The 13905-nt window shown below is 59.5% G+C and overlaps 1 protein-coding gene across 5 annotated transcripts in view; it reads right to left on the bottom strand.

Moving 5' to 3' along the window:
- Positions 1-11363, bottom strand: part of NFIX (nuclear factor I X) — a 94218-nt gene extending 82855 nt beyond the window's left edge. For 2 of the 5 annotated variants that reach the window (XM_049877075.1, XM_049877078.1), the window contains exon 1: positions 11187-11363. In XM_049877075.1, the coding sequence (XP_049733032.1) occupies positions 11187-11213 (27 nt within the window). In that variant the 5' untranslated portion in view covers positions 11214-11363. Of the gene's footprint in view, positions 1-10909; positions 11027-11186 lie in introns of those variants that run through there. The other 3 variants (XM_049877079.1, XM_049877080.1, XM_049877082.1) reach the window with 3 other exon arrangements.
- Positions 11364-13905: the final 2542 nt, after the last annotated feature.

Below are 13905 nucleotides of genomic sequence, written 5' to 3'. Positions count from 1 at the left end.
ATGAGAATATAGGACTCCAGAGGTGTGATGGCCTGGCACATTCCCCAGCGTGGCAAAACCTCACCAGCTGGAAAAATCCTGGACCCTGAGGGCTGGGGGCAGCACTCTGTGAGTCCCCCGGCCCTCCTTGGTGTGTCAGTGTGCATGCACCGCCACCCGCTATGGTTCACAGCTGCTGTGCAGGGGGACTCTGGTGTTTAGGCCTCGGAGGGATGTGTGTGTCCCTGTCGGTGTGGGCCTGTGTGTCCACTCCATGTGTCTGTGTGTCCATTCAGTGCCAGCCCCTGCCACAGAGTGGGGAGAGGCGTCGAAGCACCCCCCCCCCCCCGAAAGTGTGTCTTTGATACTTGCAGCCTCGGCAGTGAAAAACAAGTTTCCACAGGGCCGCCTTGGGTTGAGGCCAGGCCGTCCTCAAATAACATTTGAAGTTACTTAGCAAACTTTGTTTAGTGCTGAGAGAGGCGCGGGCAGCGGGTGGGGGGGACAGTAAACCGGTTCCTCCGAAGTCCCTCACCCCTCTGGGGGCACAAGTGCCCGATGTGGGGCCTGGCTCCTCACCCCAGCTCCAGGGAGGGGGAGCAGGAATCATGGGGCATGGAGCGACATAGGGGAGGAGGGATCAGGACGCCCCATGGGTGCAGCCTTGCTTCCCGGGAGTCCAGGCCCTGAGCTTGGGCAGAGATGCCCACCTGGTCTCCCTGTGTCCCAGAGGCTGACACTGGGCCCTGGGGTGGTCAGAAGTGGGAGGGTCCACACTCCCTCTGCAGTCCAGTTCTGCCAATCCTAAGGCTAAACAAAGAGGCAGGTCGCACAAGCTGGCTTGGCACATGTGCCCCCCACATACACACAGGACCCAGGGACCCCTGGTGCCCACATGTCCAACCCCCCAATCCCTAGCTCCAGGGTCCCAGCTCCGGGTGTCAGAGAAGGCCAGAGAGCCACGGATGGCAGGTTTGGAAGTGAGGTTGGCACCTATGAGGGGGAGGGGGAGGGGGAGGTGATGCCAAAAATTAGGAACCATTATAGGCAAGCAGGGAGGGAGTGAGGGAGGGAGCAAGTGGGGAAGATGGAAGCCGAGTGGACAGCCTCGTGAGCCCCAGGCTGCAAAGCTGCTGCAGGTCCTTCCGGGGAGTAGGCATGAGGGCTAGTCCCAGTGACACAGGATAGTCAGGGGGCAGGGAGGTGCACAGAGCTCCCCCACCCCCAGCTTCGAAATGGAGACTGGCAGCAGCAGCCGCTAGGCTCTGCCCAGGCATGGGGTGGGGGTGGCGGGCAGGCAAGGCACCAAACCAAATGCCACCAAGCCAGGCATGGCAGTTGCCAGCCTTGCAGTGCTGAGCCCACCAGCCCTCAGCCCAAAGCCCTCACACATGGGGCTCCGGGGGTATTCAGGGTCAAGGGCCTGGTAGACTGACCCCAGCAGGCAAAGTCAAGTCCCCCAAGTTGTGGGCAGTTCCCCAAGACCCTACAGAGATGGCACAGCCTGGCACTGCCAGGGTGACAGGCTGGGGTAAAAATAAACCAGGCCCGCCCCAGGGGATCTAAATTGAGGGGCCCAGGTGGAAGTGCCACTCCGGGCCATCAGCTGCCCCCGCCCCACCCCCAGCTCAGAGCAACAGGGTTGAGGACGCCTGGTGCCCATCAAGGCCTGATTTCTGTCCCGGAGGCCTCCAGACCATATTGATCCGGGGTCTTGGGGAGGCACCCTAATGTGACCCACATACTTCACCTGATGGATAACAGACCACCTCCAGCTGCAGTAAAAACGGGCTGTGCATTCTGGGCAGTCGGGGGTGGGATGGACCCTGTAAACTGCATATACTTCACCTCCACACTGCCCCTCTGAGAGGGCAAGGAGCCTGCAAAGTTGCCCTGAAGCCATGCAGGGTAAGGAAGAAACTCAGCATGGCTGTGAGGCCTCTATGACCATCTTTGCTAAAACCACACTGGCCGGGCACCCTTAAGTGCCCTGTCTGCTCCCTGTTCCCCCACAGCACCTACTGCCATGTTGCTTATCAGGTTCACTGTCTGCCTTCCCACCAGGGCTAGCACCTTTGTGGGTTTTGCTCTCTGCTGAGCCCCCAAGGCCTAGAATAGGGCCTGGCACACAGGAGGTGCTTAGTAAATATTTGTCAAAGGAATGCACAGGCCCCTGGCTGCACCTCCAGCACGCAGCACCAGCTAGGTGCCTGACAAGGTGTGGGACAGGGTGTCGGGCCCTGCCAGGGTAGACAAGTCTAGCCAACAGGGGTGCAGAGGTCAGAAAGGTGCAAGGCTGGGGCAAGATGACCATCTCTCCTCATTCTGAGCTCTGAACAGAAGAAGATCCACAGGTCAGAATGCTAAGGAGGATTCAAGGGCCAACAGCTGGAGCCCAGTTCAAATAGGAGTGTAGAACCCTGTCCTGAAATTTGGTAAAGCCCAGAGAACAAGATGTAATTCTGTCCCATTGGCAGGATTCAGAATGCAGCAATCAGAGAAGGGGCTCAGACTCCATCACCTCCTGGCCCTTGACCCTGGCTGGTCCTGGCCAATTGTTTTCTGAGTCTCAGTTTTTGTCTATAAAATCAAGCACTCACCTCGTTTCAAGCACCATTTGAAAGCACTTGATGTGAACTAACTCCTCTGATCCTTACCACAACCCCACAAGAGAGTACTACTGCTTTAGAGAAAAGAAAACTGAGGCCCAAAGAAGTTGAGTGACTTGCCCAAGGTCACGCAGTTAGCAAGCAGCAAAGCCGAGATTCAAACTCAGAGAGCTGGCTCCAGAGGTCCTGCTCTCCTAGTAACAGTACCTGCCTCCCACAGAGGGATTCCAGGTGACAAGCTTGGATGGCACTTAGCACAAGGTGTGACACAGCGAGAACGTGGTACAAGTTAGCCCTCATTGTAATCATTATGGCAAATGTTCATATCATCGTTATCCTTCCAGAAAGGCCTTTCTCCCAGTACGACTCTGCCAGTCATCTTTATTCTCTTTCTCTAAAGCATCAGGAACGGGGAGCCCAAGGTCAGAGGGTTAGTGAGGCAGCCCCAGCAAGGGCAGAAATTCTCAGAACTTAGCCTGGCTCCCCTCCTCTCTCGCTGGCTGCCAGGAAGCCAGGCAGTGAGGGTGGGCTCTAGAAGGCCAGGGGTGTCCTGGGGTAGGGGTGGTTATGTGGCATCCCAGTCTTGCCCCCCGAGCTTCTACAAAGCAGGCCAGGGATTCAGAGCTCCTGGAACCTGCTGTGCAGACAGCCAGCGGGACTGGTAGACAGAGGAGAAGCCCAGGAGGGCAGGTCTCATCTCTCCAGCTGCCATTTGCAACCGGAGCAAGGGCCAGGCATGGCCCCCATGTATGAATGCTTGTTTGAGTGTAACACTTGTCCCTGAGTGCTAAGATAACATGGGACACTATGCACGCCATGCCGTGTATGCCTGGGTCTGGGTGTGTGGCTGTGTACGTGACAGAATGCCTGGGTCCTGGCGAGTGAAGTTGCGTGTTTGTGACTGTCAGCCAGCCTCTCGTCCAGCTGTGGTGTAGTGTGTGTGTGTGCATGCATATGTGTGCATGTGTGTGATGAGTGTTCAAGGTTAGCTGTGGTCATGTGTGTGTTACTGTGTGTCTGGTGGCATGTAATCCAGGGCTTCTCAACCTTGGCACTACTGACATTTGGGCTGGATCACTCTTGGTTGTGGGGGGCCATCCTATGCACTATAGGGTGTTGAGCAGCATCCCCAGCCTCTACCCACATGATGCCAGTAGCGCTCCCCACCCCAGGTATGACAAGTAGACATGTCTCCAGACATTGCCCAGTGACCCCTGGGAGGCAGTATTACCCCTGGCTGAGAACTGCTGGGTTGGGGCATCTGTGCATGTGTGTATCACCATGTCTTACTGTGTGCTGCTATATGCATGCGTACGCTCATATGTGTTCTTCATGTCTGGTGGCGTGTAGGTGCCGGTGCCCACGTGTGTGTTTCTGGTGTCTGCACAGTGTCATGAGTGCATGTACCGTGTGTTTCTTGCTGCGTCCGTGGGCTGCATGCATTCCTGTGTGTGTGACAGTGGTATGGCGTGTGTCTGTTACCATGTGCCTGACAGCGGGTTATGGCATGACTGTGTGTACTCCCGCTCCCGTGTGTCACGGGTCTGTGTGGGTGTGGCTGGGGTCTCTAGGTGTCTGTGTGTACATGAGCCTCTTTGTGTGGGGATGCCTGAGCCTGGTTTCGGGAGGTGCGGTGTGCCAGTGTGCACCGTGCCTGTGTGACAGTGGGATTCTTTGTGCCCGCATGTGCCAACAAGAGTGTGCGACTTTGTGTTAGATGGATCCAGAATAAACCCCTGCGATGATGCGACTGAAGCGAATATTTGGATGGAACCACCTGGATAGTTTGGCCCCCACCTCCAGCTCCTGTTTGCCCTCAACTGAAAGCGCCTCCTGAGGCTGGGAGGGGGGGCACCTCTGAGCTGCCCCTTCCTCCAGCTTGGCTCAGGGAGCTTCAGGTGGGGACAGACCCCTGCCCTTGTCCGGTCTGTGTCAGAAAGGCTGAGACTGAGCTTCGACTTGGGGGGGCAGGGTCCTTGGCAGTGGGAGTGGGCACTGTCCCCTGCCCACTGCTGGCCACCACCCCCAGATCCTCTCAGGTTGGGGCCCAGTGGGGGAAAAGCTCCCCAGTGCAACCCCACCTTCTGATTGGCTATAGAGTGCCGCAGTGCCTGCCACCCGCCTCCCCCTCCCCGGCTGGCGCAGCCACGACATCGGTAGTGGTGGCAAACGCAGCTCGGAGTTCTGGGCACAGCTGCGCCTCCCAGAGCCCTGCCAGCCCCACCAGAAGCCAGACACCCCAGCTCTGTGCCCCCGACCCCTCCCTGCCCGCCCGCCCAGCCAGGCAGCACGGTCACTCCAGCCACTGCCTCCCTGAGGCTGCCAGGCCTAGTCCACCCGGCCCCTTGCCCACTGGGCCTGGGCCCCCTTGGCCAAGCCCACTTGGGGGGCCCAGACCTCTGCACACAGCCGTTCCCGCCTTCAGAGGGGCTCCTCAGGAGGGGGGAGGCAGCAAGGAACGGGGGCGGGGGGAGCTAGCCCTTCTTCTTTTAGTGAACGCGCCCAGAGCTGGAGCCAAAAATCGAGGAGGAGAGATATTCAGATGGAGCCAAGACGCGTTTGGCAGGAGGAAAGAGAGAGGGAGAGAGAGAGCGGGAGGAGGGGAGGAGGGGAGAGAGGGAGGAAAGAGAGAGAAAGGGGGAAAGAAAGGGGGGCCTCAGTTTCCAAATCCGTGCTCTTGGAGCCTTGGAGGGAGAGCGGGGGGGCATGGCGGTATCGGACCCAGGGCAGGCCTGGCCACGGGGGCAGAGGGAGCAATGGGCTCAGGCCCACAGAGACAGCCGGACACCCCAGCGGGCCAGGCCAGGACGAACGCAGGCAGAAGCCAAGATCAATGTGCGATGTGCAGACAGAGGGAGGCCTGTGGGCGGCCAAGCACACACCCGCACCTTGCCGCACAACAGGCTTCTGTCCACGCCGGGCCTGTGGACCTCCCGGGCCAGGGCGGCAGGGCCCATGGCAGGGCCACCACGGCTGCTGGAACTCATGGGAAGAGACGGGGAGGCCAGCCTTCTCCCCACCACTCACCCAGCCGCCATGGTGGACGTTTCACACTGCACCAGAAGGCCAAGGGACACCAGGGAGAGGGGCCTATGGGTGAGACAAGCACAAGGACACGGGCACGCACGATGATATGGAGAGTAAACCCAGAGACACATGCCTTAACACATGTCAATATAGACTGGCATGGACAGCCGAACACGGGTGGTGACATACATTGATGTGGTGACACACATCAACAGACGCCTTACTACAATGGTCAGACACCCAGAGAAATGCACACCGGTACAGTGCTATAGGTGGTGACGCACATCACTGTGACACTGTCACACCACAGTGATGCAGAGATACAAAAATGGTGACAGGAACACCACCACCCACTGATGTTCCTGGTGATACACAAGGTGACACGCATCCCTGACCCCACTGTCACCTGAATACACAAAAGACCGACTGTGTGATGATCACAGTCACATGTAGAGAGCACCCAGTGATGGACACTAGGGGACACAGGGACACATGGAGAGATATCTGCGGGGAATGGTCGCCTAGTAACCCACATGTCTGGAAGAACCCAGGTAGCTCCTCACAGTTGTCCCCTCAGCCCCTGGCCCCCACATCCCAGGCTGGGCAGGAAAGTAAAGACACTCCTTCCTTCCTCCACCCCAGCTGGGGGGACCGGAGCTCCATCCTCAACACTGTGTTGGAGAAAACCGCAGGCACCTATGCCTCCCCTGCACCTCTTGATCCACCTGGAGGAGGGAGAAGGACCCCACATTCCAGCTTCAAAAAGCAGATGCAGAAAGACAGGGTGCAAGCAGACCAGAAAGGCCGGACTCCCAGCAAGCTAGACACAGCAGCCGCAGTCTGGCAGTGACCACCATGGGTATTCGTCGCCCGCCCCCTGTACCCACCACAACAACCTGGTCCTGCCAAGTGTCCATAAAGGGTGGGCACTGGGTTCGCACATGTATCCTGTGCCCACCGTGGGCCCAGAGGACAACGCCCGGGGGCAGATGCAGAAACAGCGCTAGAGCCAAGGGATGGTCCTGAAGTCATCATCGGGACCCACCCAGGTCTCGAGGCTCTCTGCCCCACTCCCATCTGGACACACATGTGCATACACTCTCTAGCACACTCTTGAGCCTGGTCCCAAGGAGGGCCTAGTCACAGTCCGGATTCAAGATTAGGGAGAGAGTCAGTGAGCCAGAGCCCCCAGGAAGGGCATCTATGCCCCTACCTCCTGCACATGCCACCACCATCATCTCGTTATGGCTTGAACTCCTGAGCTCTCTGCTTGGCCTAGGGCCCCACTCAAGGGAGAAGAGCTGGGCCATGAGCTGGCCCATGTCCCTCCAGACTTGTCTCTTGCCTGCTCCTCCAGGCAGTCTGCCTGGGTTTCTATAGTTAAGAGGTGCTCGACTCCATCTTCCACCCCTCAGAGGCATCCTTTTCTCAGCTGGGAGGACCTGGTGGTAGCCCAATGACAACCAAAATGCAAAAAGTGCCATTTCTTGAGCCCTCACTACAAGTCTGTCACTGCATGGAGCCTAGTCACAGCCCTAGAGGTGAGTACTACTGTGCCCATTTTACAGACCAGAAAGATCCCGGGCTTCAAGTCACAGAATCAGAGGTTGCAGAGAGGAGCTCAAACCCAGCTCGGTCTTATGGCAAACCCGGCTCTCAAGCTTTGCTCCTGCAGCCTCCATCCGGGAGCCCTTGAGGCCATATAAAACATTCCCGGCTGAGCAGGGACCCCTGGCTCCACTGCTGGGGGAGAGTGCCCTGCCCCCCGCACTAGCCCAGCAGAGTCCTCAGCTCCCAGCTCAGTCTCGTCCACCTTCAAAACATCTCATCAAGTCCCAAGTGCGCCTACTCCGTCCAGGCTCACACCCGCCCCACTCACGCCCACACACACCTCCCACTCCAGCCGTTGGCACGAAGCTGGCAGGGCCAGAGCCAGAGAGAAAAATCTCCACAAAAAGCGGGGACACCACAGCTTCCTGGGGACAGAGGGATGGCCACCATGACCCAGGGAGAGAGCCTAGGGGTGGCATCGAGAAGGCCCTAGCCCCATTACCCTTCCCTGGAAGGAGAGTGTGTGTGTGTGCATGCGCCTGCGTGTGCGTGTGCATGCGCGGGACAAGGGTGCAGGAACACTCAGCTGTTTGTGCAGCAGGGAATATCGAGGCATGTGTGTCTGAGCATGAGGGTGTCTGTGTATATTCCCATGTTGGTCTTTGTGTGTCAGCAAGTGTCTGTGTGTCTCTGTGTGTCTCCCCATGGCGGGGAAGGGGGGAGTGTGCATCAGTGCATATCTGTGTGTTTGGTAGGGTGTCTGTGTACACACCTGGCTGAGCCAACAGCACTACACATCTGTGCAAAGATGTGCAGGGCGCATCCATCTCTCTGACTGTTCAACCTTGGGTCTCTGTGAGCAATGCTGGGGGTGAAGACACACTTGGGTCTTCCTGTGTCCGAGTGTGTGTTGAGGGCTCCACACGTTTAGGAGGTATCGCTGTGTCCTGTCTCGAGGGTATGTGTGTTTATGTGTGTGTATGGAGGAGAAGTGTGAACACAGGTCCACGGTTTCCTGGGTCCACAGGTGTGTCAACAGCCGTGTGTCTGGGAGGTATTGCTGTGTCTCCATAAGCCTATACTGATATGTATGTTCGTCTCCAAAGGACATGTGTATTTATGTGTGCGGGGGGTGGGGGGCGTGAACACAGGTCCACAGTTTTCTGGGTCCATAGGTGTGTTGAGCATTGGTGTGAGTGGGTCATTTGTGTCTCCATCTGGATGATGGCAGTGGTGTGTGTGTATCCACATCCTGGTGTATGTCTCTGTTTATTGAGGGGGGGTTCTTATCTGTCCGCCCCCTTCTCTCTCTGCCGGGGACTCAGGCCTGCGGCTGCAGTGGGCTCAAGCAGCTCCAGCAAGCGCCCCGCCTGGCCGCCCTGGATTTCGATGCTTTTTCCAGAAGGAGATTTTCCCCCCGCCCTTCCCCTCGCCCACAGTGCCTTTCCCCGCCAGGGCCCCGCTGCTCCAAGCTCGTTCCTGCTCAATCATTTATTGACTTTAAAATCGAAGCCAATTCTGGTTTGAAAAAAAAGAAAAGGAAGAAGAGAGACGAGAGAGAGAGCGACGAGACAGAGGCCGGAGAGAGACAGAGTCAGAGATGCTGGGGTGGGGGGCAGGGGAACAAACAGAGATGGGGTGAGAACCAGAGTCAGAGACACAAAGAGAGACAGAGATACAGAAGCCCAGAGACATAGAAAGAGGAATGGAAAGAGGGTAGAGCAAGCCAGAGACAGGAGACACAGACAGAGACAAAGACAGCGACAGGGGTTAGAAAGACAGAGACTGGCAGGAGAGCTATGGAAGCAGAAAGATTTGTAAAAATAGAGACACTGCATCTGAGAGATGTGGCTGTTGGGGAGGCGCAGGTCACTCAGAGCAGAGGGGTTTCCCTGTCCAATGGACAGGGCTGGCAGCTTTTCCAGGCCGTGCCCACTCCCCTCCTGGCCTCCCTGGCACACTTGAGCTGCAGCATTCAGGGCCTTCGGCTCACCCAGAGCTGAACCCTTGCTCCTTTCTGGGGTGTCTGAAGCCTAGCCCTGGCCATTGCCCTGGGTCTAGGGGCCACTCCAGCCCCTCCCTGACCCTTCCCCACCAGTGGATCAGCTGGCATTTTCATTCCCAGAGTGCCTGGAAAACTGGAGGGCCAGAGTCCTGCCCAGGCCTCAGGGGCAAGCCCAGATGTCTGGTGTGATTGGCACGGGAGCCAGGATGGCAGTCTGGTGGGCAAGGGGCTGTTCAGGTGTGGGGTCTTGGCCCTGCTAGGCCCCAAACACCAGCTACGCAGCCAGTCAAGCGTCGCCCCAAAGGTAGCCGCGGCTCGGACCCAGGTGGGTGGGTAAGGCTGTCATATGGTGGTCCAAGACAGGGCAATTGATGAGTCAGAGGTACAGATATGGGGGTCCCCTACACTAGCACACGGCCAGAGTGCCAGTGCACACCCATGCGCACATGGTAACACACACACATGCATGTACACTCCCGAGTTCTCAGCAACCTATATTCATACCTGCTGTCCTACAGGAAAGCACTCTCCCTGGGCCACAAGTGTCTATGCCATGCAGGCCTTTCCATAGCCGACCTGTGGCCGGGGGCCACAGGCAGAGCCAAGAGACTCACTTACACACATACACTTGTACCTGTGGATACCAGAGTGCAGGGTGGTCATGGCTGACACACACCATGCATGACATACTGTCTCGCCCCTCGTCCACGTGCGTGCTCTGGGCACACTCCATGCCCAAGTAGCGGCCATATCCACGTGGACTCCCACTCCCAGGTGTGGGCATACTTGGACACGTGGCTGGCAGGGCTCTGGCTGGGCAGAAGAGATTGTTAGGGCCCCTGGCCTGGTCTGGAGACCCCCACACATTCTGAAGGCAAGGCTAGGTGGCCCCCCAGGCCCTCCTCTGAGGAGTCTGTGACTCCAACTGAGGCCTGGTCTGGCAGGCAGCGCTGCCAGGGCCCCTTGGAGACTCTGAGAAGCTCAGGGCTCTCCAGGAGCCTCAGGCCACAAACCAAAGAGGGTGGGGTGGCAGGGCTGGCATCCTCTAGGCCTTCGCCGTCAGCAGGGAGCCGCGCAGGGAACTTCGCAGGAGGCGGGACTCGCTCTCACAGCGCTCCAGCGCTCGGAGGTTGGCGCTGTTGTGCCCACCGCTGACCCGACGGCGTGGCCGCGACACTGTCGGTGGCGTCCACGGCTGCCTCCCGCCATCTCCCACCTCCAGATGGCGATACGGGGTTCCCCAAGCTCGTGGGGTGCCTGGTCCATTCCTCAGCAGCACGGATCGCCGGAGCCGGAAAGTTTGCACCGAGGAAAGTTTGTGAGGACCGCGGCTGCAACGTCCAGGGTCGGCCCAGAGGCGCGGCCCGGGCTGGCAGCACGCCCACCTCTTCCTTCCCTCCCCTGCCCCTCCGAAATTTGGGAGCCCCGCCATTTTCTTAGCCCCGTTCCCATGTGAGGCCTGAACAAAGACTTTGGGGAGACGCCCGGGCCGCTCAGTCTGCCCCGGGCACCCCGGCGGCACGCAGGGGCCGCAGCCACGCTCGCCGGCCGCTGCCACCTTCGGGGACCGCAGCTTCGGCCCCAGGGAGCGCCGCCGTACCCTGTCTCCCTTTTGCACCCTCGGGACCACCCCCCTGCCACTCCGTCACCCTCGCAAACAGTGCCAGCGCCCATGCTGCCCGGCTCTGCGTGCCACAGTCGCCCACAGGTCGGTGGGAGTCCCGCTGCCCACACGCACCTCATTCGAGCGCACAAACACGCACTTCGCGCGCCGCGCTCGGGGGCAGCGCCACGCACGCAGCCGTTCGCCCGGAGCCTCGCGCGCGGCCGCCCAGGAGTCCGTCCGGCAGCCAGGGGCGCATGCACACGGGGCGTCCCAGGAACGGCTTGCACCCCGCGGCGCTCCGCGGACTCACTCCCCCTCCCGCCGCCGCGCGCCCCTTCTGCCGCCCGCCCTCCGCGCCGCCGGCCTCCCGCGCCCGCTCCCTCCCGCTCGGGCGGGCGGCGGCCAGTACCTGGGTGAGGCAGTACGGGGAGTACATAGCTGGGCGCCCGGCGGGAGCGCGGCGGCCGACCGCGGCGAGGGGGAGGCCCGCAGGCGCGGCCGCGTTCGGGCTCGGGCTCCGGCTCCGCTCGCTCCGGCCTCCGCCGCGCGGCGCCCGCCCGGCCCAGCGGCTTCGCGCTCGGCTCGGCGCCGCCTCGGCGCCCGCCTGCCCGCCCGCTCGCAGGCTCGGCCCGCCGGCTCCCGGGGCCGCCGCCGCCGCCGCCGCCGCCGCGCTCGCCTCTGCCGCTCGCGTCCCGCCGCCGCCGCCGCAGCCGCGCGTCTACTCCATGCCGCCGCCGCTCGGCCGGTCACCGCTCGCCCGCCGCCGTCGCCGCCGTCGCCGCCGCCGCCGCCGCCGCGCTGTGAAAGTGAAAGTTTAGACAAAGTTTGGAAGCGGCGCACTCCGGGGAGAGGGAGCGGGCGGGCGGGCGGGCGGGCGGGAGGAGGGGCGCGGGGAGGGGCGGGCGGGGGCGGGGGAGCGCGGCTGCCGAGACACACACACACCCCGGCACACACGCGTGCGGGGACGCACCCGACACGGCCACCCCGACACGTGCTGGCCCGCGTTCCAGCGCAGGCACACGCTGACACGCAGCGGGGCCCGGACCCGCCATACGTCGTCCTATACAGAACCATCGAGACACACATTCCGACAACAAAGCACACCAAGACGGCGACACATACACACAGCACAAACACAACTCCCCCACTGACACACACTGACACACGACCTACACCCTGACACAAGGACCCCCCAATATGCATTGCAACAGTGAACTGCATATGCACACAGAGACCCATGGACACACACCTAGATACCTGCTAACACACATTCCAGCACAAGCCTCACCCGAACACTAGTGCACATCGACACACCAACACACACACACACACTCACGTTCAAGGAGAACACTGGCACACAAAGGATCACACCCCCACACTCCAATCACACAACTCCTACACAAAGACACCCAGACACACACAGTCACACCAAAGCACTTTAGCAGTTGAGGCAATCCACTGAGAACACACCCTGACACATGGAATGACACTGATAAAAGGCAAGTGCACTGACTCATTGTCACATAAACACACAAACACACACCTGACCATGCTAAACAACACAAGGAGCCACCCTGATACAAAAATACCAGTGTCACTGCTATGAAGTGACACTGGCAGCCACAACACCACTGCCATGCCCAGATACACCCGCAGGCCTCAGGCACATTGACCTACAGTCCTGACACCTAGCTGACTGACAGCCGCTCACACAGGTGCTCACACACATACACTCAAGCCCCTCACGCATAGCACATGTGCACACAACCACAAACTTGTACTTGGCCCTGACCGCAAACATATACAGATCTGTCAGGAATCACATAGCCCAACCCTCAGTGACTGAAAGAGGCATCATGGTCTCAGCACACACACACACACACACACACACACACACACCTGATAAGACTCCACCCCCCACCCTTGCAGGGCCCTGACCCTCATGTCCAGAGCAGAAAGGAATAAGAGGGAGAGGTTGGTGCTGGGGACCCTGGCACGGGGGCAGGAAGAACCCTTGGGTGACCCTAAGATGGGTGAGGAGGCGGTACCAGCAGCCCCCAGGCAGCTCCTGCTGAGACAAAGCTCCCTTCTGCTGCCAGGTGCACCCAGCACCGTTTTGCCCTTCCCGGGCCAAGAAGTTGTGGCAATTCTCAGCTATGCATTGTCTGTTGGAGCGGCTGTCGGTGCCCAGGTGTATGTGTGTGTGTGTGCAGGGCCAGCTGTGTGGGGGCCGCCATGATTATGCCCATTGGTGTGCTGCAAGCAGGTGCAAGGATGTGTGTGTGTGCCTGTGTGAAAATGTCCCTGAGGGAGTGTCAGGATCACATTATGGCAGGGTGGCAGGAGGTATATGAGGTGTTTCTGTAAGTAAGTAAGGTGTAAGGAGAGTAAGCGAGGGTATGTCCAGGAGTATTTTTGTGTGGAGTGTGTTGTGGACTGGTGATGTGGGTCTAGCTGTGTATCTGGGGGGTGCTATGAGTCAGAGAGGATGAGTGTCTGCTGGGCACTGGTGACACAGAAGGGGAAAAGGCAGAAAAGAGGCCCTGCCCTCTGGGGGCTGACATTCTAGTGGGTGTTAGGTGTAGGTGTCAGGTGACAGGGGCCTGGGTCTGATAGGAAGTGCAGAGATGTGTGTGCCCAGGTGAGTGTGTGCGTGTCTGACTGTCTGTGGTGTGTGCGTCAGAAAGCATCCCTGTGCACGATGAGCTTCTGTCTCTGTGGCAGGGTCTGTGTGTGTTCCGGGGTGTGTGTGACCAAGGGGGTGAGTGTGGGTGGGCCTGTCTGTAATCAGGTTCTGTGGGGCAGACTGTGTCAGTGGGTGTGACTGGGAGTGTTTCTCTGTGGGGTGGTCTCTGTGGGTCTGGGACAGTGATGAGGGTCTATGTGTACGAGTGCGTACTCAAGGGTGTGTGTGTATACAAGGGAAGGAGGGAGGAGGTTTGTGTGTCTGTGTCAGGGATGTGGTCTGGTGTGTGTCAGGCCCTGCTGGTGTGCATGTGTATGTGTGGAGGGAGGGAGGGCGCCTGTGTGTGTGTCAGGGCCTGCTGGAGTGTGCGTATGTGTGTGTGTATGTGTGTATATGTGAGAGAGAGGTAGGAAGAGGATCTATCTCTATGCGTGTCAGGCCC

The sequence above is a fragment of the Elephas maximus genome, chromosome 3 (genome assembly GCF_024166365.1).
Source record: "Elephas maximus indicus isolate mEleMax1 chromosome 3, mEleMax1 primary haplotype, whole genome shotgun sequence".
Classification (NCBI taxonomy): domain Eukaryota; kingdom Metazoa; phylum Chordata; class Mammalia; order Proboscidea; family Elephantidae; genus Elephas; species Elephas maximus.
Note: the sequence above shows the minus strand (reverse complement) of the source record. Positions and strands in the feature narration are given on the sequence as shown.